Consider the following 23303-nt stretch of genomic DNA (forward strand, 5'->3'; position numbering starts at 1 on the left):
TAGTTGAGACATTTTTGATGAGAAAAAAAGAGATTGTTATTATCAAAAGTGAATTAATAAATTACAAAAAGATCAATCCTTATAAAAGGAGATCAAAACCCTAAAATGGTCTAACCTAGGTTGCATCATAATAATTAATAAAAGATTAAGAAATATATAATTACTCTAACACCCCCCCCCCCCCCCACACAAGATAAACTTAGGGTGTAGCTAAAACCCTAGAAACTACTGTTGAAATTAGATTGGGGTCTTGGCAACAAGGTCTGATGAGGTACCCAAGTACAACCAAATCTATGAAAATAGGAGAAATAGAGAAAACCACATGGAAAAAACCCTACTCCAAAAGGAGATGGAAAACATGTTGAAAATAAACTAGTGAAGGATTGAAGAAGCCTCCAAACTAGAGAATGTCCCAGAAGATAGGAACAAAAGATGATCATGAAGAACATCACTAAAGTATATAGAAGCTACAAAGCTGTATCAAAAAGTAACTGTTGATCTAAAGATCCTCCACTAAAATAGAACCTGACTAGGTAGAGAGGACTATAATCTGCATCAAATTAGGAAGCACACAAAGGCAAACAACTAAACTTGAAGATACAAATGGCATGAAACACCAAAGCCTAAAGAGTTGATCAATCAAACATGGAAGGTTGCAACCAAAGTAGGAATGAAAAGAAGAATGTCTATATGGTAAATGATCCATCTCATCGAAATGCATAGGTACCTAGCCATTGCATCTACCTAGTACATAGGAAGAAAAATTGAATACATAGCTCACTCCATCAAACCAAGAAAGCATGAGAAATAATAGAAGAACCCCCTAATGCAAACAAGGGTGAGGTGATAGGCAATTGGAAAAGTGGGCCAAAAGAACTGCATGTCAAGGAATCACAATCAAGATGCACAAAAGAGTACATATGTGTGTACTTAGGTGATCAATCTTAGTCATATCATGTGGCTAATGTCATAGAAGGAAAACTCACCAGAACAAGGAAGATGACAAACCAAGGAAAAACATCAACCCCCCAAGGCACTTTAAAAAGAGTAGTGCATGTACAATAAGACACAAGATATGGTGAATCCCAAGAATAAAATAATCTGCATTAGTGTCATCAGATGACATTGCTCGAATTAGAAGGAAAAAAAAGGTGAAGCTACTAAAACAAAAATATAGATGCAATATGGTACTTTATCTTAGTGTGTTTGCAAGAATGCATACAAATGATGTCTAAATAGACTAGAAGAGACATAAGACTAATACAATAGATAGTACAAGTCATGATGAATCATCTAAAGCACTCAAATTGGTCCCTAGACATTGAACAACCAAGATATCCACCAAAATGAAAAAGTGAAAAAGACTAAATAAAATGTACATGGAAAAGAATCTGGAAAAACAACTAGCATCACTAAAAAGATCTTAGAAATACCTTTCCAACAATATAAAGAATTATCAAATCAGAGATCAGATGCTCAAGATATGTCTCCCAAAGTGAAAAACTATACCCCTAAATTTGATAGAAAAAATAGCTATCAAAAAAGCACTGAAACTAAAAATAACCTACGCCACTAGAATGGGCTCAGAACCAGCTTTCTGGTGATATCTTGTTTGCAAAAAACAGAGTCTGGATGAGCAAGTTATGGCCAAAAACCACATGTAGGTCAAAAAAGCACTGGAAGGGAATTTTTTTTTAAAAAATTACCACCTTAGGATCCATGCCAAACACCTCACAAAGCATGCCCACCAACACCAAAAATACCTTGGGAAGCATGACAATTTTGTATAGAATTATCTTGATTCGTAATGAAAGATCAACCCCACATCTTTCAAGAATCACCTACATGCAAACACTTGTCATAGAAAGAGAAGAAAAATCTATGGAGGTTGGAATTCTCAGATCAATAGATGAGACATTCTTGATGAGAAAAAAAGAGATTGCTATTATCAAAAGTGAATTAATAAATTACAAAGAGTTCAATCCTTGTAAAAGGAGATCAATACCCTAAAAAGGTCTAACCTAGGTTGCATCATAATAATTAATAAAAGAATTAATTATTTGATGCCTAAAGTTTAGCTTAAGAAAACTAGAGTTAATTAGGAAATATCTTATTACTTTAATAGATATTTACTAACCTTGTCCTTATGAGACCCTAGGTTCAAATCCCTTAGAAACTAGGCTAGAATTTTGATTAAGATTTTTATTTTACTTTTAATTTTTTATTTTAACTGACTCCTTTTTATTTGTATTTAATATCTTATTTAATGTTCACTTTCAATTAATCTGAGCATAGGCATACATTGACACAAGGAGATGAGAGAACTAGGGCCCAAAGGCACACCTACTAGTCAACTAACCTTGCAGAGTTAACACAGTGGAAGTAAAATAAGCACATTAAAAAGATCTTTCTATATATATGCATACATACATAGACACACACATATGTGTGTGTATGTATGTATATATACACATACATATACATATAGAGAAGCTTCTCTATATATACATACATACATACATAGGTGCGCACACACGTGTGTGTGTGTGTGTGTGTGTGTATACATAAAGAGAAGCTTCTCTATTCACCTACTGAGGGAAATATAAAGAGATACATATTTAGAAGGAAAAAAAAAAGAGCATTTACATAGGTACCTCTTCTCCCCTTGAAAAAAATCATAGAGCAAGGGCACAAAGATCACAAGGGCATGACACAACAATGAAATTGTAGAGCAAGGGCACAAAGATCACAAGGTTATGACATGGCAATGAAATTGCAAAGTAAGGGCACGAAGATCACAAGGGCATTACAAAAAAATGCAATAATCACAAGGGAGCAACAATGAAATCCTAGATCTCCATTGATCTACACCAACATTTAGAGCTCTCCACCCTCTTTCGTACACAACTCTCCACAATCAATCAAAATAAATGGGGAATGATTAACGTCATTTAAAAAAAAAGATCCATAAGATCTCCCTGTATACATACATAGACACATAAATATGTGTGTGTATGTATACACACACACACAAACACATATATATATACATACATACATACATACATATATACATATATTATATATATATATGAAAACAACAATGCAATTTCTAAGAGTTTACAATTGTTCAACAAAATTAATGTTTTACAAGAAAATGCACCTGAAGAACTATTAGCTCAGAACAAAGATCATGGTGTTGAAACAATACATAAAGTGCTTGATATGAGAGGTTTGAAAGTGAGGGTGTTGACCAATCTTGGAAACTTGAATGCTGAAATGAAAGTCATCAATGTTCAAACACCTATGCTAGAGTCACAACACAACGTGAAGTTGATTTTAGATATGGTAGAGGCAAATATTTAGAAGTTTGATAATCAAAATTTAAGGCATGACAGAGAGTTTGTAGCAATATACCAAAAGGAGAAGGAGCAGCTTTAGAAAGAGACTGCATGGCACAAACAACTAGACAACATAGAGGATATTATGGGATCCATTAGATAGGATCTAGGAAAGTGTTGTGGTAGGTACTAAAACATTGGAATCACTTGCAAGTGTCTTTGAGAATTTATAGTCCAAATATTGGGAGGACTACAAGTTGTGTAATTTTTCATGTATTGCATTTGCATTTGCTTATAAGAGTGTTTCAAGTATTGGCATAGTCTCTTTGTGATGATCCCAAGTATCCATTGCTTATAAGAGTGTTTCAAGGTTGGGAACCACTTCAACATATTTGCATGGTTTAGAGTAATGTCATTGCGAAAAAGGCTTTTGCAAGGGAATGAGCCTCATAATTATGACATTTACATAAAAGCAAAACTTGCTTCTTCAACTCCTTGCACTCACTTCACTGAAGTTATTCTTCAAACAGTGAGAATAGCTACTACAAATTTGTGGGAGCCAAGGGACCCTAAACCTATGCTATGATTTCTAGAGGCATGGGATAAGTTACTATCAGCTTCAATACTTCATAACATTTTGGATCATATAGTGATGCCCAAATCAACAACAATGGTAGATACTTGGGATCCTCATAGGGAGAGTGTGCCAATACATGCATGGTTACATCCTTGGCTACCATTTTTGGGACATCACATGGAGCCTTTATATCCTTGGCTATCATTGTTGGGCCAACTTATGGAGTTTTATTTTTATTTTATTTGGATTCTAGAGTATGTATGCAGTTGGACCAATTTTTTTTTTTGTGCTAAGATGTAATAAGAACCTTAAAAATGATCTTTCTCTATATATAAAGATATACATGTTTATAAGGAAATATAAAGAGATATATGTTTAGAAGGAAAAAAAAAGAATATTTACATAGCTCCTTGAAGAAAATTGCATAACAAGGGCATGGAGATCACAAGGGCATGTCATGACAATGAAATCACAGAGTAAGGGCATAACAATAAAATGCAGAGATCACAAGGGCACACCAATAAAATGCATCGATCACAAGGGCATGACAATGTTCAGAGCTCTCCACCCTCTTTTGTGTGCAACTCCCACAATCAAAACAAATGGGGAATGGTTTATGTGATTTTTTTTTTATACTCACATGGGTGTCACAATTATGATATCAATGTTAGTATTGCGATGACATTAGGGAGAATTATTTAAAAAGTATGAAAATGATGACAAATTACACTGCTATCACAAATTGTCATCATAATTTGACCCCAAATGTTGTAGTGAACCCATTTAGACACAACAAAACCCATTAATACCCCTTAAAACACATGAAGGGGTGTATGAAACACTAATATGTTCACATATGTCCTAATGGGACCTAATATGTTCTAAATCATTTTAATGGGTCCTAAGTGGTCCTGGGACCCCTTAGGGCCCATTACAACCCCTTAGGACCCATTAGGAGCCCTTAGAACATGTTAATAGTTGTAGACACACTTTAGGGTTATATGTATTCTAACTAGTCCCAATGTGTCCCAAGGAGTTGTAATGAGTCCTTAGGGTTCCTAGGGGCACTTAGGAACCAATAAACTCCACTAAGACACATTGGGACACATTAGGACCCTAAAATGTTCCCTATAATGGTTAGTGCATTTTAGGGGGTCATAATGGGTCCAAATGTGTCCTAATGGGTTGTAATGAGTCCCAAGAGGTCATACACATCCTAAGGATTCTGAGGATTAGTTTTAGGACCCATCAAAACCCCTTAGGGAAAAGTAGGACCCATTTGGATAATTATAACCCTAAAGTGTGTCATGTGATGATTGATGTGTTATAAGGGGTCTTAGGGGGTCATAATGTGACCTAATAGAACTTAATGGGTCCCAATGGGTAGTAATGGGTCTTAAGGTTTCATAGGACCAATTAGGACCCATTAAAACCCTTTATGAAACATAAGGGAAAATTAGGACACATTAGAACCCATTAGAGTTTCATATGACATATGACAATTAATGTACTCTAAGGGGTCCTAATATTTCCTAAGGGGACCTTGACATGTCCTAAGGGGTCTTAATGGATTTTAAGGGGCCCTATAACTTCTTAAGACCCATTATGACCCCTTTATGATAATTTGAACCACTTAAAACCCTAAAGTTTTTGCTATGGTAACTCTCTCTCTCTCTCTCTCTCTCTCTCTCTCTCCCCTAACATGGTTAAACAAACATGTTAATTACCAAACTAACCATATCATAAATAATACAATAAGAAATGATCCTCAAATGATTGTAAGAAAGTCAAGGGCTTCAGGTTAAAATTAATGGGCTACTAAGAATCATGTTAAATATAATGTGTTGATTCCTAAAATTTTCATTAAGTCTAAAATTTCCTAAAATTCCTCAAAATCCAAAATCTTTAGCTTAAATCCTATGAAGCTGAAACTATTGTCAAACATCTTAAAAGTATATACATAAAATGTAGCTTTAGAATGAGAGGGGAAGAGTACATAATTTATACTCAAATGTTACATTTTATGTATGATCCTAGTGCTAAAATTGACCTATTAGGGCATCCCTCCCTCGATCTATTTGATATTCTCATTATAGTGCATATGTGTTATGGAAAGTCTTTTTTACCAAATGAAAGTTGGGGAAATATTTAAATTTGAATAGTGCATGCACACTTTGTAGAGAATTGGAATACACCAACCCTAAGGCTTGGAGTTTCCTTAGAGATCCAACCCAAATTCTTGGAGGATTCTAACCAATCCAAGACATTTTTTTTCTAGCAAGCATACCAAAAATTGACATTGTTTCCTTCTGTGCTCCCTATTAGGTTTGCACATGATTCAATAATGATAAAATTAGATGATATGATATTGTAGATATCTCTGTTAGCTATCAAGTAGTATAATTTATTTTAAATTTTAATTACATGTTAGACATTTCATCTCAAATTTATTTTGTTTGTATGTCTTATTTTTGTCAAAAACCAATGTGTAGTATTTTGTGCTTAGATTTTCATGTGTTGGTCAAATTTTGAAACAACATTTTTAGAAATTGAATTCCATTCTACACATTTTTTTAAAAAAATGTTGATTTTTAATTAGTTTTCAATTATTTCTAGGGGAAGCACACACAAATTTCACATTTTAGGATGTTTCAACTAAGGAAATTAATAAAATGTCATACATTCATAAAACAATTAGTAGAAAAATATGGGTTGGATTATGTGATGTTAGATAACTTCTCACTAGAGTGATTAAAATTTTTCAAAAAAAAAAATTACATTTAGGGGTGCACACTAGACACTATATTATGTTATTCACAAAAAAAAAACACCTCTTTTTGTGCTCCCCTTTTTTAGGGCCTTTAACTTCACCAATTTCAAAAAAAAAAGTTGTTTAGAAACTTGATTTTGAGTATTACAACTCTTTTTCTTATTGTATCCTTAAAATTTGAGCCTAACCATCTTCAATTTGTCATCAAAGATTGGAGTTTGATGATTTTAGAGGGAAAAAAAAGTCATGTTATACCCTCTTTTTGGTCCCTCGTCTTTGTTTACACACCCTGTTGAGAGGATGGTCTAAATAAAATAAAAATGAGTCTTGAAAGAAATCAATATCAAGATACCAAGAATGACCATTCATATCTATTTTTTTGTAATGATTTTATCTCCCTAGATTGTACCATGATCCCCACTCCTATTATCCTACAATCCCCTTCTATTTTAAGAACAAAGTGATTATCCAAGTCTTATTGAAATTCTTCATCCAAAGACAAATAATGACACCCTTTCCATCCTTCCAAATGGTTTCATTCAAAGCTCTATCTGGATACTTTTAACATGGAATCCAATGACCCCTTCAAAGTTAAGATCAAAACTTTCCTTCACATTCATATCCACCATAAGATCCAAATCTCCCTATATCTTCCTAAAGATGTTATCATACCTTCATCTACATTTCCCAATCCTTCATTCCCACCACAAGATCCCATCTTCCCAAATGACCTCAAATATTTCCTCGTAGGTGACCACAACATCCCTTATTCCTGTTATTTTCCCTCATGCTGTCAACACCTTTGCACAAGTTTTTTTAAGAATTCTTTTGATATCAAATAGGGCCCTTCACTTTCATTTGTTTTCATCTTTGTGAAAATCTTATTACTCATACCTTTATATCAATTCATCTAAATAAATAAACTTATTTAGAAAATGGTGTACATACCTTTATTTATAACCAGAGTTTTTACATGGGCTTTTATTTTCACACCTTAAGTAATGAAAATTCTATAAAGTATTAACTCTTTTTCTTCCTTGGTTCTTTGTAAACGTCTTCCTCTAACTCAATAAGGTGATGGTGAGTGGAGTGGAGCAAGGTGGAATTTTGAATTGGAAGCTGGGAGGGAACACGGAGAAGACAGGAAATGGTGATCAGATTACAAGGTTAGAGCAGGACAAGGATGGGAAAGATATTAATGCTATAGAGGATGAGGACCCATGTGATTTGTAGCCGCAACCAAGAAAAAAGAATATTTTCATCCTTTTCCTAGGTCTTTAGGAGGAGGGGCTCCTGGGGCCTAGGGTCGATGGACGAATCTCTTTGGGGTCAAACCTTTAGGTAAGTCTTTCCCAAAGTCATTGATAAATCCAATACGGAAAAGAGGATCTTTGCTCTAGAAGTACCCACCGAAATTACCAACCACAACATCCTGAGCATGGCAACTACCCTAGTGGTTAAATTTATTGGCCCTAGACCAAACATTGATCTGGTAAAGATTTTTGCAAGGAACAAATGGGAGCTGAAAGGGTAGGTTGAAGTAATAGCCATGGCTCAAGGTTTTATGTCTTTTGAGTTCTCTTGCCTAGAGGACTACTCCAAAATTCTATGTGTAGGAAACTAGTTGGTGGGTAAGTCTACACTCGTCCTTCGAAAGTGGACTTCCAACCTTGACCTAAACAATGACTTCCTGACCCAAGCCCCAGTTTGGATAAGGTTGCTAGAGCTGCCCTTAGAATATTGGCATGAGGATGTTTTTGATGGCATAGCTAGATCCTTTAGAGAACTTCTTTCAATTGATCGTGTTGCTACAGCCAAGAAAAGACTTAAGTAAGACATAGTATGTGTTGGGGTGGCTAAGGGTCAAGATATGCCCCCAAGTGATTGAATTTCAGTCTCATCTGGGAAGAAGGGTTCAACAGATTGACTATGAAAATGTACCTTTTTCCTACTTCCATTGCAAAATGGTAGGACATGAAGTGAAGACTTTCCCAATCTTCAAAGAGAAGGTTAGGGCTAGTAAAGCTCAGAACAAACTAGGTAAGAACAAAGTAGGTGCTCCCAAAAAAGTGTGGAAGGAAAAATCCTTAGAAGGAAAGAACACAGGGGGAGAAGAAGGTAATGATAAGAGGGATTTACCAAAGGATAGGAATAGTCCAGCAAATTTCAAAGAACCTGAGAAGTTGGATCACTCTACGAACAAAAATGACTTGATTGTTGTTCCTAAATCAATTAATTATTTGGTTGAGAAGGGTGGGATTCCTTCTCCTAAGAAGGGTGGGAAGTGCTTTGCTTTAGATACCAAAGAGAAGGAGATGGATATCTCTATTGTTCTGGATTCTTAGGTAGGGCCTATTGGAGAGCTGCAATATCATCCTCTCTCTCAAGAATCAAACACCGGCCCTAATAAAGGGATATCCCCTACAACTGTGAATAGAATCCTTGAAAGGTTTTTGGCTACTACACCTGGGCACCTCTCCTAGTTAGATGCTCTCTTTGATAGTTGTAAGGAGGTAAATGAGGCCCCTTCAATATCTATCAAGAAGAAAAAGAAGAATAGTAGGGATCCTTCACTAGTCTCTCCAGCTACCACTAGGAGCAAGGTGAAAGCTGATCTTGGAAAAAAATCCAACACCCTAGGAAGAAAAAGCAAGAACCAAATCAGAAAGGAAGAAACAAGAAGGAATCTAATGGATGGGATGCAAAGAACCATCTAGGGATCATGCACTTCAATCAAAGCATGAAGATCATTTCCTAGAACATTCATGGGCTCAATGGAACCCACAAATAGGAAATAGTTAGGAATATGGTAAGGGACCATAGACCAGATTTTTTTTTAATCCAAGAAACCAAAATGAAGAAGGAAAAGGCTGAGAAGATTTCCTTTGTGAAAGGCATGTAAAATGTGGCTACAGACTCGGAGGGTGCTTTGGGGGGGGTTGCTTACCATATGGAAGGACTCTTTGGAGGCAACTATCTTATTTAATGAAGGTAATATTTTTCTCATGAACTTTTTTAATCCTAAAGATCAGATGAGGTGGTTTTTATTAAATCTCTATGCTCCTAATACCAAGAATAGTAGAAGGATATTTTGGATCAAAATTCTTGATTTGGTTGTTAATTTAGGCGATACCAAAAGCATTATTATGGGGTTTTTTAACACTCCTCTCTTAGCTTCTAATAAGTTAGGAGGGCTTCTGCCTGATGTTGAAAGTAGACAACACTTGGTTGATTTGATTAGGGATCTGGCTCTTCTGGATGTGGACCTCAAGGGCGACAAGTTCAATTGGTCCAATAGGAGAATTGGCAAGGATTTTATTCAGGTAAGGTTAGACAGAGCACTTATTTCTTTGGATTGGTTGGGCAACTTCCACTGTAAGCGTTTTGTTCTTGTGAGGCTTGGTTCAGACCATTCTCCTATTTCTCTTACTTCTGATAAAATCAATAGAAAGAAGGTGTTCCCCTTTAGATTTGAAAAAATGTGGTCGACTCACCTTGGGTTGCATAACAAAATCAAATAGTGAAGGGATATTGAGGTGGATGGAACTGCCATGTATAAGGTTGCTAAGAAACTTAGGTTCATTAAATCAAAGATTCAAAAATGGAACAAATCAGACTTTGGTAATATTTTTCAGGACAAGGAGAGGATCTTGGGGAACCTAGCTGAGGTGTAGAATAATATCCAAACTTGGGGTTATGATGATAACTTTCTTAACTCTGAGAAGGAAATCTTGGCTAAGCTTCACAACATTGTTTGGAAAGAGAAAATTTTCTAGAGGTAGAGTTTGAGGTCGGTATGGCTCAAGGAAGGGGACAAAAATTCTAGGGTTTTCCACCTGTCCACTATGAAACATTGGGTAGCCAACAAAATTAGTGAGATCAAAAAGGGTAATGATACTTTAAAATAAGATAATGAAATAGCAGAGGAGGCTATCAGGTATTTCTCTTCGATTCTTACAAAAGATCTCAACTTGGATGTTGAGGACCAAAATGAGGTTGTTAACTCCATTCCCAAGATCATTGGTAAGGCTCAAAATTGGGCTTTATTGGCTATCCCTAAGTATGATGAAATTAGAAAGGAAATTTTTATCTTCTGGATGAGAAGGCCCCTGGCCTTGACAGTTTCTCCACTTTCTTCTTTTCATTGTACTGGGATATTATTCATGTTGATATTGTCAAAGTTGTCCAGGAATTCTTCGGTGCTAAAGACCTGTTGAAAGAAGTTAATACTACTTATCTAGTTTTGATTCCTAAACTTACCGGGGTAGATACCTTTGGTTCTTTCAAGCCTACTAGTCTTTGCAACTCTTTTTATAAAATCTTTGCAAAAGTTATTGCTAACAAACTTATCAATCTTCTTCCAAAGATCATCTCACCCCAACAGTCGGGCTTTGTTCCTGGCAAGAAAATTTTGGATTCCATCATGAAAGTCCATGAAGTTATCCATTCTTTGGAGGTGGGGAAGCAAGAAGGATTTCTTCTCAAGCTAGATCTTTCCAAGGCTTATGATAGGATGGACTAGGGGTTTTTGGATAAAATTCTCAAAGCTTTTGGTTTCAATGCTAAAGTGAGGAAGTTGTTCTCCCAACTAGTTTTCACTCCCACCTTTGTAGTCCTTGTGAATGGGAACCCCTCTGAATTTTTTAAACCCTCTAGGGGTTTTCACTAGGGAGACCCTTTATCCCCTATCCTCTTCATCATTCTAGCTGAAGGCCTAGGTAGGCTCATTTACTTTAGTAGGGGAAAAGGGGCTTTGGTGGGTTTGAAACTATCTTCTGGTCCTTCGGTGTTTACGCACTAGTAGTTTGTTGATGATACTATTATGGGGGGTGAGTCCTCGGTGAGGGAAGCTAGATTTGTTAAAAAAAATTGAACACTTACTCTAGGGCCTCTAGGCGGCTCATTAATTGGGACAAGAGCTCGGTGTTTTTCTTCAATACCCCAGTTAGAAGAGAGAAGAAAATAGCAAATATTTTGGGGTGCAAGGTTGGATCCCTTCCTTCCACTTACTTAGGGCTTCCCTTGGGGCTTAAACCTCCAGACACCTTCTAGGATAATTTGGTGGATAGATTCAACATGAAGCTTGCTGGTTGGAAAGGTATTACTTTGAGCCAGGTGGGTAAAGTGACTCAGATTAAATCTACTTTACAAAATTTACCTACTTATGCTCTTAGCCTTTTTTCTATTCCCTCCAAGATGGTTGACCACCTTGAAGCTATCCAAAGGAACTTTATGTGGTCAGGCATTGATGAGAGCAAGAAATACCCATTGGTGGCATGGGATTCCATTTGCAAATCTAAGAAGCAAGGGGGTTTAGGGATTTTAAAGCTAAAATAGTTCAACTTAGCCCTTCAAGTGAAACAAATTTGGAGAATTTTCAACAAAAAAGGTGAATGAAGAGATACTTTGATGTCCAAATATGCTAATGATCTCAATCTTAAATACTTCATTAATAGGGATTTTGACCCCAGTGGATCTTCCATCTAGAATGGTCTTATGAGAACTAAGGATCTTGCCTTTGAGAAAGCCAAATGGCATGTGGGTAATGGGGAAGATATTAACTTTTGGCTTGATGATTGGCTCAATTTAGGTCTTCTCTAAGAAAATGAGGCTTTTAATAGATGGGCTAATGTTTGCATTGAAAGATTTGGGAGCAGGGTGAGTGAATACAAAATTCACAATGGGTGGATTGACCTGACAGAGGTGTTTAAGGAGTTGAAGCCGTTGATGGATATGGTTAGAAATATTCCCCTATTCCACAACAAAGATACCATTGTTTGGGTGGAGACTGTGCATGGTCTTTATGTCGTGGCCTCTAGCTATGAGACACTACAATTATAGGGCCAAGCCCCAGTGTGGGCCAAAGCCTGATATTCGGGCCTTATCCCAAAGATCAACATTTTATTTTGGATCTTGCTCCAAAATTGTATTCTCATAGTGGATAACCTCACCAAAAGAGGTAACATGATGCCTAATAGATGTATCTTATGCAAAAATAACAGTGAGAGTGTTGACCATATGTTTATACGTTGTCCTTTTATTAATTCTATCTAGTCTCTTTTGCTGTCTTTTTTCAACCTATCCTAGTGTTTTCCATCCAATATTCTAGAGCTCTTTGTTCAATGGAAATTTGGGATGGCTGATAAGGAATCCAAGACTTTATGGATATGGGCCTTACCTCATGTGTGCCAAGGGGTTTGGAAAGAGAGGAACAATCGAATCTTCGGGGATAAGGAGTCTAATGCCAAAGTGGTTCTTCACAAATGTCTTAATGCTTTGATGGAAAATTATACCTACACTAAAGGCCCCATCCCCCCTCTTAATACAATGGTCAAAGACAAAAGGGAGGGTTGTAGCTGGTCTTTCTTGCCTGAGGTTTGGCTTAAGGCCAATTTTGATGGGGCGGCCCAAAAGGAAACTCGAGAAAGGTTGGGGTTGGTGGCATCATAAGAAATGTGCATGGAAAAGGGATTGTTTCTTTTGTTGCTCCCCTTGGGATTCAAACTAATCATTATGCGGAGGCCATTACAGCACACCAGAAAATCAAGTTAGCAAAATAAATTGGAGTGAAATTCCTTGGGCTGGAAGGAGACTCTAAAAACATTATTGATTGCCTTAATGGGAGGAACAAGCCTAATTGGACTACTGCAAATATTATTGATGAATGCATCCAGAACCTTCAAACTTTTGAAAAAACCTATGTGGCACATGAGCACCATGAGGCCAACAATGTGGTGGATAGGTTGGAAAATTGGGCAGTCAAGTATAATGAGGTGGGTAAGTGGATGGATGAACATGATATCTCGTTAGAGTTTAATGAGGTCATCAAAAGGGATTGTATCATGGATAGATTGGGTATAATTAAATGCCATAATGAAAGTTGGTAAGTTGCGGGCTATGGTTAGTAATAACATGTGTGGACTTATTATGATAATCAATGATTTATGGGGAATATGTAGAGTTGTGAGGTGGAAGTACAATATTTCTTGTACTTCCCATATCTACAATATCCATCAACCTATGTCAAGTACCTTTTGTGGGAAGCGAATTCACAAGGCAAAAAGAAGGTGTAAGAAAATAAGGAGAGCCAAAGGCTTGCAAGTTTTGAAGGGTTTTGATACTGACAACAGAGATTGCATTGAGAAGAACACCATGGTTGGGGAAAGACACAGGAGGGAACTAGAGGATGAAGCCTAGAAGTGGAGAAGAAGATCCAAGGTGTGGAACATCCTAAAGAGAGGAGAAATAACAAATTATATCGAACCCCTCCACAGATGGAAACCCTCTATAACCAAAAGTATGGTTAGAAACTAGAACGAGGGCATGGTCAAAATCGATGGGGTGGAGTTCTCTATTATGGAAGAAATTATCTCCCAATTTACTAGCATCCCTATTATTGGCAAGAAATTTTACAAAGACCAAAAAAGTATTCGGGCAAGCGGTGGTCAAGTTTACTAAGAACCAAGAGGAGAAAGATGTGCTAGTAAAGGGAGGTACCCATTATCTCCTAAGCTCCATCAAGCCTCTATGGAGATTCATGCTCTGTGCCATCATCAAATATATTACTCTCGAGACTAGGTTTGATCGCATATGCACTTACCACTTCGTGCTCCTCAACCATTTCAGGTATGGGGTGAAAATCTCGATCCCCTTCTACCTTTACTCATCCATGAATGATACTATTAATGAGTATAAAGAAAAGAAAACTAGAAATCTAGTGCTCTACGAGGGGTTGCTACTGTTAATATATGAACACTTCAAAGCTAGGACTATTATTAAACAAATCAAAGACATGAAAGAGGGCAAGAAAATAAAAGGGGATTATGATGAGTCCGAGGAGATTTATTCACCTTTGGATATGGAGGAAAGTCTTGAGATGCACACGGATTCGAAGGACTCTGAGACCCCACAACGTTGCTTAGGGAAAAAACCCTCAAAACTAGCAACAAGGAGAAAAATTTGCACCTCAAGCCCACATATGACATTGACACTTCTTTAGATAGGGGTTACGATGAATGGGCTGAAGGGATGGACATGGGTGAAGATAGTGTTGAGGTAGAGGAGAAAATCAGGGAAGGGGATGGTAAGGAACAAAAGAAGAGTAAGAGGACCATCACTATCAAAGTGTGGGAAAGCAAAGAGAAGGAGGCCACAGTGTCAAGCAATCGAAAAAGGAAAACCCCAGATGACAACAAGGACAAATAGGGGGAGGAGAGTGAGAAGGTCGAAGCAGACCCCATCGATAGGGAGGGACTTGAACAAGGCTACGAAGACTTTGGCACTAGTACCTATAGATGTTCAGTCCTAGGGAAGGATAGGAAGGTGGCGTGGAGGAACTTTGACTCTGCTTCAACCAATATGGGCATTAAATGGGAGCTAATCATAACTCAAGTCAAAGAAAATGAAGAGGGAAAAGTCTAGCTGGAGGAGTTGATCGATCCTGCTTTGGTCATCCTCAGTGATATTACTAAGGACAACTTGGACATGGATGTCCTTAACAATGCAAAGAACATCATGGTGGACAACTTCCATACCACTACATGGCTTTTCCATGAAATCCTTGACCTCAAACATAGAATGAGCACTTTGGAAAGGGAGACCTATAGCTTAAAGAATAGGGTCAATGAGGATGAATAAAGAATGGACAAAAGAGTGGAGGAAGTCAATAAAAAAACTCATGTGATGGATAGTACAATGCAAGGTATAGTTGATCAGAGCTCTAGCACCCTCAAGGACAATGAGAACATCAAGAAGTTCATCCACTATGCAAACGATTAGAGCATTAGCAAGGAGCAGGACCCTGACACCCACAACTTAAAGGACAGTACTTTGGATGAAGGTGCAAGGAAGTGAACTAGATCCAACACTAGGAAAAAGGATACCCTAGCCCTAGATCAAGAGCTTTCTGAGATGAAGGAGGCAGCAGAAAAGCTATCAGAGCTAGAGATCAATGTAGCTGAAATGCTGAGAGACATCGTTTGAGCGCCCAGGCCTTTTTTGGGATACTATGGTTTTTTGGCATCTCTCCCTAGCTTTAATTTTGTTTGTTTCTTTGTTTAGGAGATGTTCTTTCTTTTTTCTTTCAAGCTCTGTTTGTAGCCTTTTGCGCTCTATTGTAGACTAATCTTTTTATGTTCAGGTTTCAGAGCCCTTTTAAAGCCTATTTTCCTTAATCAAAAACTCTTATTCTTTCTTAATTTTATCCTCAAGTGTATTTTTTTTTTTTTTTTTTCTTTTAATGTTTACCTACATTTCCTCCTTGATTTCCTCCTTCATTTTATTCTCTATTTTATCTTATATTTATTTTCTTTCAATTTTCTATTGAACAATTTACTCTTTTATTAGTATTATTTTCATTATAATTTTTTTCCATGTTTTCTTTTTATAGTGAATGATCTTGAAGCCATATTTATAATGTAATAGACAGTCACAACCCTTTTTATGTAGTTATTCGGTTAATAAACATTTTAAGATATAATATTCATTATCTTTTATTATAAATTATAATATTTTCATTAAAATTATAATACTTAGTAATTTAGTACTAATGTGTGTGTGTGTGTGTGTGTGTGTGTGTATTAGTAAGAGGCTGAAGCCAAGATTAGTTTTTAATATGTGTTGTAATTTTTTATTATTATTATTTATTTATCTCAAGTACACTCGAACCCAAGACCTCCCATATAAGAGGCTCACAATTTACCATTGTGTTGTAGGCTCTTGCCCATCAATATATCTAATATTAATATTAATGATTTTTAAATTATATTTCTATTTATATATTAATACATTTAGATTTATTATTATAGAATAAGTATATGTTATTAGTCAATTAACTATGGATCAATTATTAAATGCATGGCTCAAGTATTCATTTTAGAGTAGTAGATAGAGCACATACATTTACGGTTTTATTTATATTATGCATCAATGAGTGCTCATGACATGCTGCCCCTCCCAAAATAACACTAATTGGTTCCTAGATTAGATTGTGTTAACATTTTTACCATCATTATCACCCCTCCCAAAATTGCTTGCCCACAAGTAATTACTATCATTAATTTTTTAGATAGAAAGGGAATTATGAACTTTTCTAAATATAATATAACCACTATTTGTATGATAACAAGATTTTTTTCTCTAAGTTATTCTATATTAAAATTAATTCTATACATATGAAAATATGAAATGCATGTATGAAGACAAAAGGTATATACATTAATGCATGAAGACATAAAGCATACATAGAGTATTCACATTGGTGCATGAAGACACAAAACATGCAAGAAGTATAGATACATGAAGTATACACATAAGCCATGTATATATACATATATATACGTGTGTGTGTGTGTGTGTGTGTGTGTGTGTGTATGTAAAATGTACTTTTGAAGCAACAATCTAAAGACATGTAAAGTGAAGCATTAAGCATACCTATGAATATATGTAAGGTATTGGTCACACCTATGACATAGATATGACTACATATAGCTCATGAAACATGCAAATTCACCTATGTAATTAAGCACCTATGTGAACACCCAAGGAACATAAAGTATACACAGGAATTTATCGAAGACATATAGATACACATGGTGTGTACACATCGATTCACTCAAGTCATAAAGAATACACCTAGAAAATAATGCATGAATTAACTAAATACACATAAAGCCTACAAATAAGTTTGATTAAGTCATTAAGCATACATATGGATGCACATGGCAAAAAAAGTATGAGGTATCCTCATGATTGCACATGAGTTAGAGATGCATGAGTATACATAGAGCATGAATTGTGAGCTCACTCAAATTATGGAGCAAGAATATACTTAAGGAATGAATTATAAATGATTACAAATGAGTGCTCCTAAAACATGAATCACATAAATCTTAGGCATGAAGCCATAAATTTTCAGTATATGTCAAGCATAATTCAATTAATACACACAAAGCATGAAGAAATATCCAGATACACACCATAAATGTAAGACATGAAATTGTACATAAATACTCATGAAGGAAAAAAAAAAGAGCATATATTGAGCTCAAATAGACATGTATAGTTATGAAGTACACCATAAAGAATATGTACATTAGGCATTCATGTAGGATACAAAGTATTAAGCAAGAAGCAACCATATACATTTACACTAAAACGTCAACATATTAAAAATTTACATAAGGCATGAAGTACCACACATAAGAGATGAAGCATAAATACAAATTGAGTGTGAATCCAAATGTGTATAAGGAAATACATATACATCAAACACTTAAAGCATGAGGCAATGCACCTGAAAATATATAAGACATGAACTATACACACAAAGACATGAAGTATACAATATATCTTTATTTCATCTTTTTCTATCTCATAGGATGGCAAGATCATGCTTTGATACCACTTGCAATGACCCATTTTTACCCCTTGATCTATATACCACAAATAATTAAAGTTAGGATTATTGAATTTAGGAATCATTCTCACAAGCTAATCATATTAATTCATATTAAGCATCATTATTCATTTTTAGTAAAAGAGTACAAATCAAAGAGTGTTGAGTAAATAATCATAGTTTAATATCACCATATAAGGATTTTTTTATATAGATTCCATGAAATTCTATCTCTTTTCCCATTAATAGTGTTATCCTAAGGTGGTAGAATTATTGTGTGAAGGATGTGTTGAAAAAACTACAAGAAGTGCCCCTCAAGGCATAACTCTAGTATTGGGATAACGATCATGTGCCCAAAATTACTTTGCCTCTCCCTTCCAAAAACTCCCTACCCTAGGACACCTTAATAATATTCAAGAGGTAGAATTCCTATTCTCTATAATTATAGTATATTCTTAATATTATTTTAGTGTAATCCTATGTTTGGAAATCCAATATGTGTGTACATTGTTAATTTAATACTCTTACAAATAATATAATTAATTGAATTAATCTTATAATTTATTCTCATTAATTAATTATACATCTTATTACTCATACTTTTATATAAACTCATTTAGAAAATGCTTATATATTAATTCATTTTAGTAATAGAAGTTATTTAGATTTTTTTTTTTTATCAGTAAATGACTGAAGCCTAGATTAATTATTATTATTTGTTGAAATTAACTATTATTATATGTTAAGTGAAGGTAGATTTGAACCCAAGACCCTCCCACATGAGAGGCTCGCAAGTTACCATTGCATTGTAGACTTTTGCCTCTAGAAGCTATTTAGATTACTTACCCTTACTCTTTCTTAATGTTATCCTCAATTTTATTTCTTAATTTTTTCTTTTAATAATCTCCTACATTTCTTCTTGATTTCCTCTTCCATTCCGTGTTTCTTTTTCTCCTCTATTATCTCTTATATTTCTTTTCTTGATTTCCCATTGAATAATTTACTCTTTCATTAGTATTCTTCTCATTATAATTGCTTCTTTTTTTCCATGTTTTCTTTTTAGTGTGAATAATCTTGAAGCCAAATTTATAATGTAATGGCCAATCAAAACCCTTTTTATGTAGCTCTTCAGTTAATAAACATTTTAAGATAGAATATTCATGATCTTTTATTATAAATTGTAAACTTTTCATTAAAATTATAATACTTAATAATTTAATACTAATATATATTTATTATCAATATATACAATATTAAGATTAATGATTGTTTCAATTATATTTATATTTATACATCAATAGATTTATATTTGTTATTATAGAGTTAGTATATGGAACTAGTCAATTAATTATTGATCAATTCTTAAATAAAGAGTTCGTGTATTTATTTTTACATATATTTAGGATTTTATTTGTATTGTGCATCAATGAGATTTCATGACAAACACCTCTAGATGACTTAAGGATCTTTGGAGCCTCCTTATAATAATTTCTTTATAAATATCAATAAGCATGAAGAGCATGACATATAAAAGGGAGAGATTCATGATCTATTTGTTAGATCTATTGCATGCTACCCATTCTAATCTTGACAAAACTATGTAATAAGTTAGCAAGTTGATTATTTAACAAAAATAGATGCATAAGTTTTGAACTTTATTTTTAGTGTATGGTGAGAATCTCCCATTGGCTTCCCATGAAAAACCACTACAAATTTTAGGAAATAAACTATCCACAAATGTAGGGAAAGTCAAAGGAGGTAGACATAATCTAGAATTTTAAAAGGAAGCTCCTCCACTAAATCAACCCATATTTTCTTGATTTTTTAAATACAAACCACCCTTAAAGATCTCATTGGAATATCTTGAATTCTTGTGAAGATAAGAAAAAATAGTCATTTGTAGCTCTAAATATTTTCATATATCCTTTAGATTGTAAAGTCCTTCAAGATGAATCTTAGATGAAAGTAGAGAAATCAAAATGCATATAATTTTTCATATCAACACATGCTTAGATAGAGTTTATCACTATAATGAAGTCAATTTATCATCAAAATTTATTGATCCACACTTTCCTCCAAATTTCTATTTGGTTTTAGACCACTTTCTAAATCTCCATTCAATTTGATGTTATTGGTTGCATGCATGAAAAAATTGAGTTGGACTCTCCTCCTTAGAAAAGGGATGCCTATCAATTCTAGTGACACTTTTAATAAATAGATAAAGGGGGCAACTTATGCCCCTAATTATTACCATGCTTCTGAGAACCCTTGAAAAATATTAGGAAAAGTAGAAGAAGAAAAAAATGAAGCAAGAGCACAAGTATATAATATAACCTTGGAATTCCTTTGGCATAATCTATTGGGAACCCATTACCATAAATATTGATTACTAAAAATGTAAATGAATATTAAATCTTTTTTTAATATTTTGTAATAAGATTTCAATTATTTAACTCATTTTTTTTGAAATAGATAAAATGGAATACTTCTTGCAAAAGTTTATTTTCCAGTAAAAAATTTCATTTGAAATATTAAAAAAAAAATTATAAAATGAAGAATTGAAGAATTGTCTATATTTGGGCTATGACATTACTGATTGCAAATATTTTAATATACTAGTGGCTGGTCTTCCCTCTTAACATTTCATATTTGTGACTTCTCACTAATGATGGGTTTGCATTCACTGTCATCCACACGATGACAAGATTATGGTTTGATACCACTTGTAATGTACCTATTCAATCACTTGTCATGGATCTTGGTATGACAACATATCGATCGATTCCAAGAATAGATAAATTGCATATGGTCTTAATAGATTATGCTAGTCTCCCTATACAAGTAAAAGGTAACACCTCTTCATCATGTTTGGGAGGATTCATGACCCTTCGTAATTGTCCCTCTATCAAAAAAAGGTTGCAACCCTTCATTATCATAATCCTTTCAAAAAGCCACAATACTTTATAGCTAAAAGATTTTCGAAGAGCTATAGCCATTCATAATTATAACGTTTCGAAGAGTCACATCCTTTCAGTATCATTGATAGCTTTTGACAAATCAATTTCCTTAATTTCTTCACATTACTTTCCTCTTATTGTATTCCTTCTTTTTCTCCTTTATTTTTCCTCTTCTTCCTCCCCCTTTGAAATAAACTCTCTTCTCTTTTATATCTTATTTGGAAGGAATCACACCTCTTTATTAAATATCTCTTAACCTTTCATTATATTTAGTTAGTTATATTATTTTATGTTATATTATTTATTTACTTTTAATATTTATTATAATTTATTATTAAATCCTATTTAGAATGGTTAAATACTTTTTTTTTATAATATTATTTCTTTGTAATGGTTGAGCTTGAGGTCATGAGTTATCCATATAGACCCCAATTCGAGACTGCCCTAGGTTTGAATGGCGTGTGTGTGCTATAAGCATGTGTGCATGCCTCATGGAGAGCTAGTTTCACCATGCTCGCCCCCAAAATCGGTTGTTGGGCAGGTAGAAGAGACCCCCACTTGGTTAGAAAAATCATTTCTTTGTAGTTGATTTTATTTATTTATTCATTCATGGTAATTTTATCATTTAATTTTTATTTATTTTAAAATATTATTTTGAATATTATTATAATAATATTTAATAATTATTTCTTATCTTATATTTAATATGATTTTTTATCATATAAATAATACATTATTATTATTTTCTATTTATTAAAATATTTCTTATACTATTATCTAAAACTTTATTATTTACTTATTATTTACTTTTAAATCTTATTTAAAATGGGCACATCACACGAACTCATTACCATAAACATTGATCAATGAAAATGCAAATGAATATTAATTTTTTTCTTGATATTTTGAAATAAGATTTCAAATATTTGACTCAATAATTTTTGAAATAGATAAAATAGAATACTTCTTGCAAAATTCAGTTTTTGAGTCAAAAACATTTTCAATTGAAAGATTAGAATTGTTTTTAACAATTGAAGAAACGTAAAGTCCATAAAGTATAGTATTTAGGTCATTAATCATTAGATATTAATTTTGTGACCTTTTTTTTAAAATTCATTTTAAATGATAATTGTATTATTGTTAATAGGAAACATTACATAAACATCCTCATGGGCAAGAAGTGAAAAACTATGAGCCCAATGGAGCTAGCATTGACGTTGAGAAAGAAGAGCCACAAAATGAAAAGGCATACATAGAAGTAAATGAAAAAGGAAAGATGTCAATTTTGAAGTCAATCTTAAGAAATTGGCCAGTGATGTCAACCATCATAATAAATTGCATTTATTCCCTTCACGACATTGCATATTCAGAGGTAATTTTTGCATATATTTTGTCTAGAATTACTATGGTTAAATAATCTTTAATCCTTTTTTTGTATATAATAGAGTGATTTTTTATCTATAGATATTCTCTCTTTGGGCTGTAAGCCCAAAAAGACTAGGAGGATTGAGTTTTACGACAAGTCAAGTTGGTGCAATTCTTGCCATCTCTGGTATGTTACTACCATCCTTCACACTATATTTTAATGTGTATGCAAGATTTATACTCCCCTTATAATGGATTTTGACAATACCCAAGGGAAGAAATCATAAATATAATACCATAAAATAAGGTTTAAAACATATGATATTCATGAAGAAATGTATCTCACTTCTCCTCATTTCCTTGTTGTGTAACATTACTTTGATAGGCTTCAAATTCATGATGATCTTTTATTCTAACCTTGTTTGGAGATAACTATTAGCAATTTATGCTTTAAGATCTAAACCCAAGTTATATTCACTTTGATCAAATATTTTTATAGATTTACAAACTATGACTATCTATCACCTTCCCTACCCTTCTTTAAAAGTGTCGTGAAATAATTCCCCTTGGAAAAGACTATTTTTTATGCAAAACTATAAAGGTCTTACAATGTATTCATTTTGAATATATCAAGGGCTCAACATATTGAACACACCATCAAATGTTGAGTGGTGGGATAAATTAGCATACACAAGACTAAATACTTACTTCATCAAATGCATATTAATTATTTGATCTAATTAAATTCTAATGAGAGATATTGAAATGATAATATGAATAAATGAATACAAGATTTTTAAATGAAAAAGCCAATGAGGCAAAAGACATGGTGAGAATCCAACTCACACCATATGAGTAAATGATTATGGGAGTCTAGGCCATCATGGGAAAAGAAGCA

The 23303-nt window shown here is 34.1% G+C and overlaps 1 protein-coding gene across 7 annotated transcripts in view; it reads left to right on the top strand.

Annotated features, from left to right (window-relative positions):
* The window catches only part of LOC149547848 (protein ZINC INDUCED FACILITATOR-LIKE 1-like), a 121371-nt gene that overhangs the window by 47505 nt on the left and 50563 nt on the right, over positions 1-23303 (top strand). For all 7 annotated transcript variants that reach the window (XR_016353928.1, XR_016353929.1, XM_089791892.1 and 4 more), the window contains exons 10-11: positions 22188-22412; positions 22505-22592. Coding sequence is in view for 5 of the 7 variants with exons in the window: in XM_089791892.1 (XP_089648018.1) it covers positions 22188-22412; positions 22505-22592 (313 nt within the window). In the remaining 2 variants the exon portion in view is untranslated. The remainder of the gene's footprint in view (positions 1-22187; positions 22413-22504; positions 22593-23303) is intronic.

Source organism: Cupressus sempervirens, chromosome 7 (genome assembly GCF_028749045.1).
Source record: "Cupressus sempervirens isolate cs-2001-9-10 chromosome 7, ASM2874904v1, whole genome shotgun sequence".
NCBI classification, from domain to species: domain Eukaryota; kingdom Viridiplantae; phylum Streptophyta; class Pinopsida; order Cupressales; family Cupressaceae; genus Cupressus; species Cupressus sempervirens.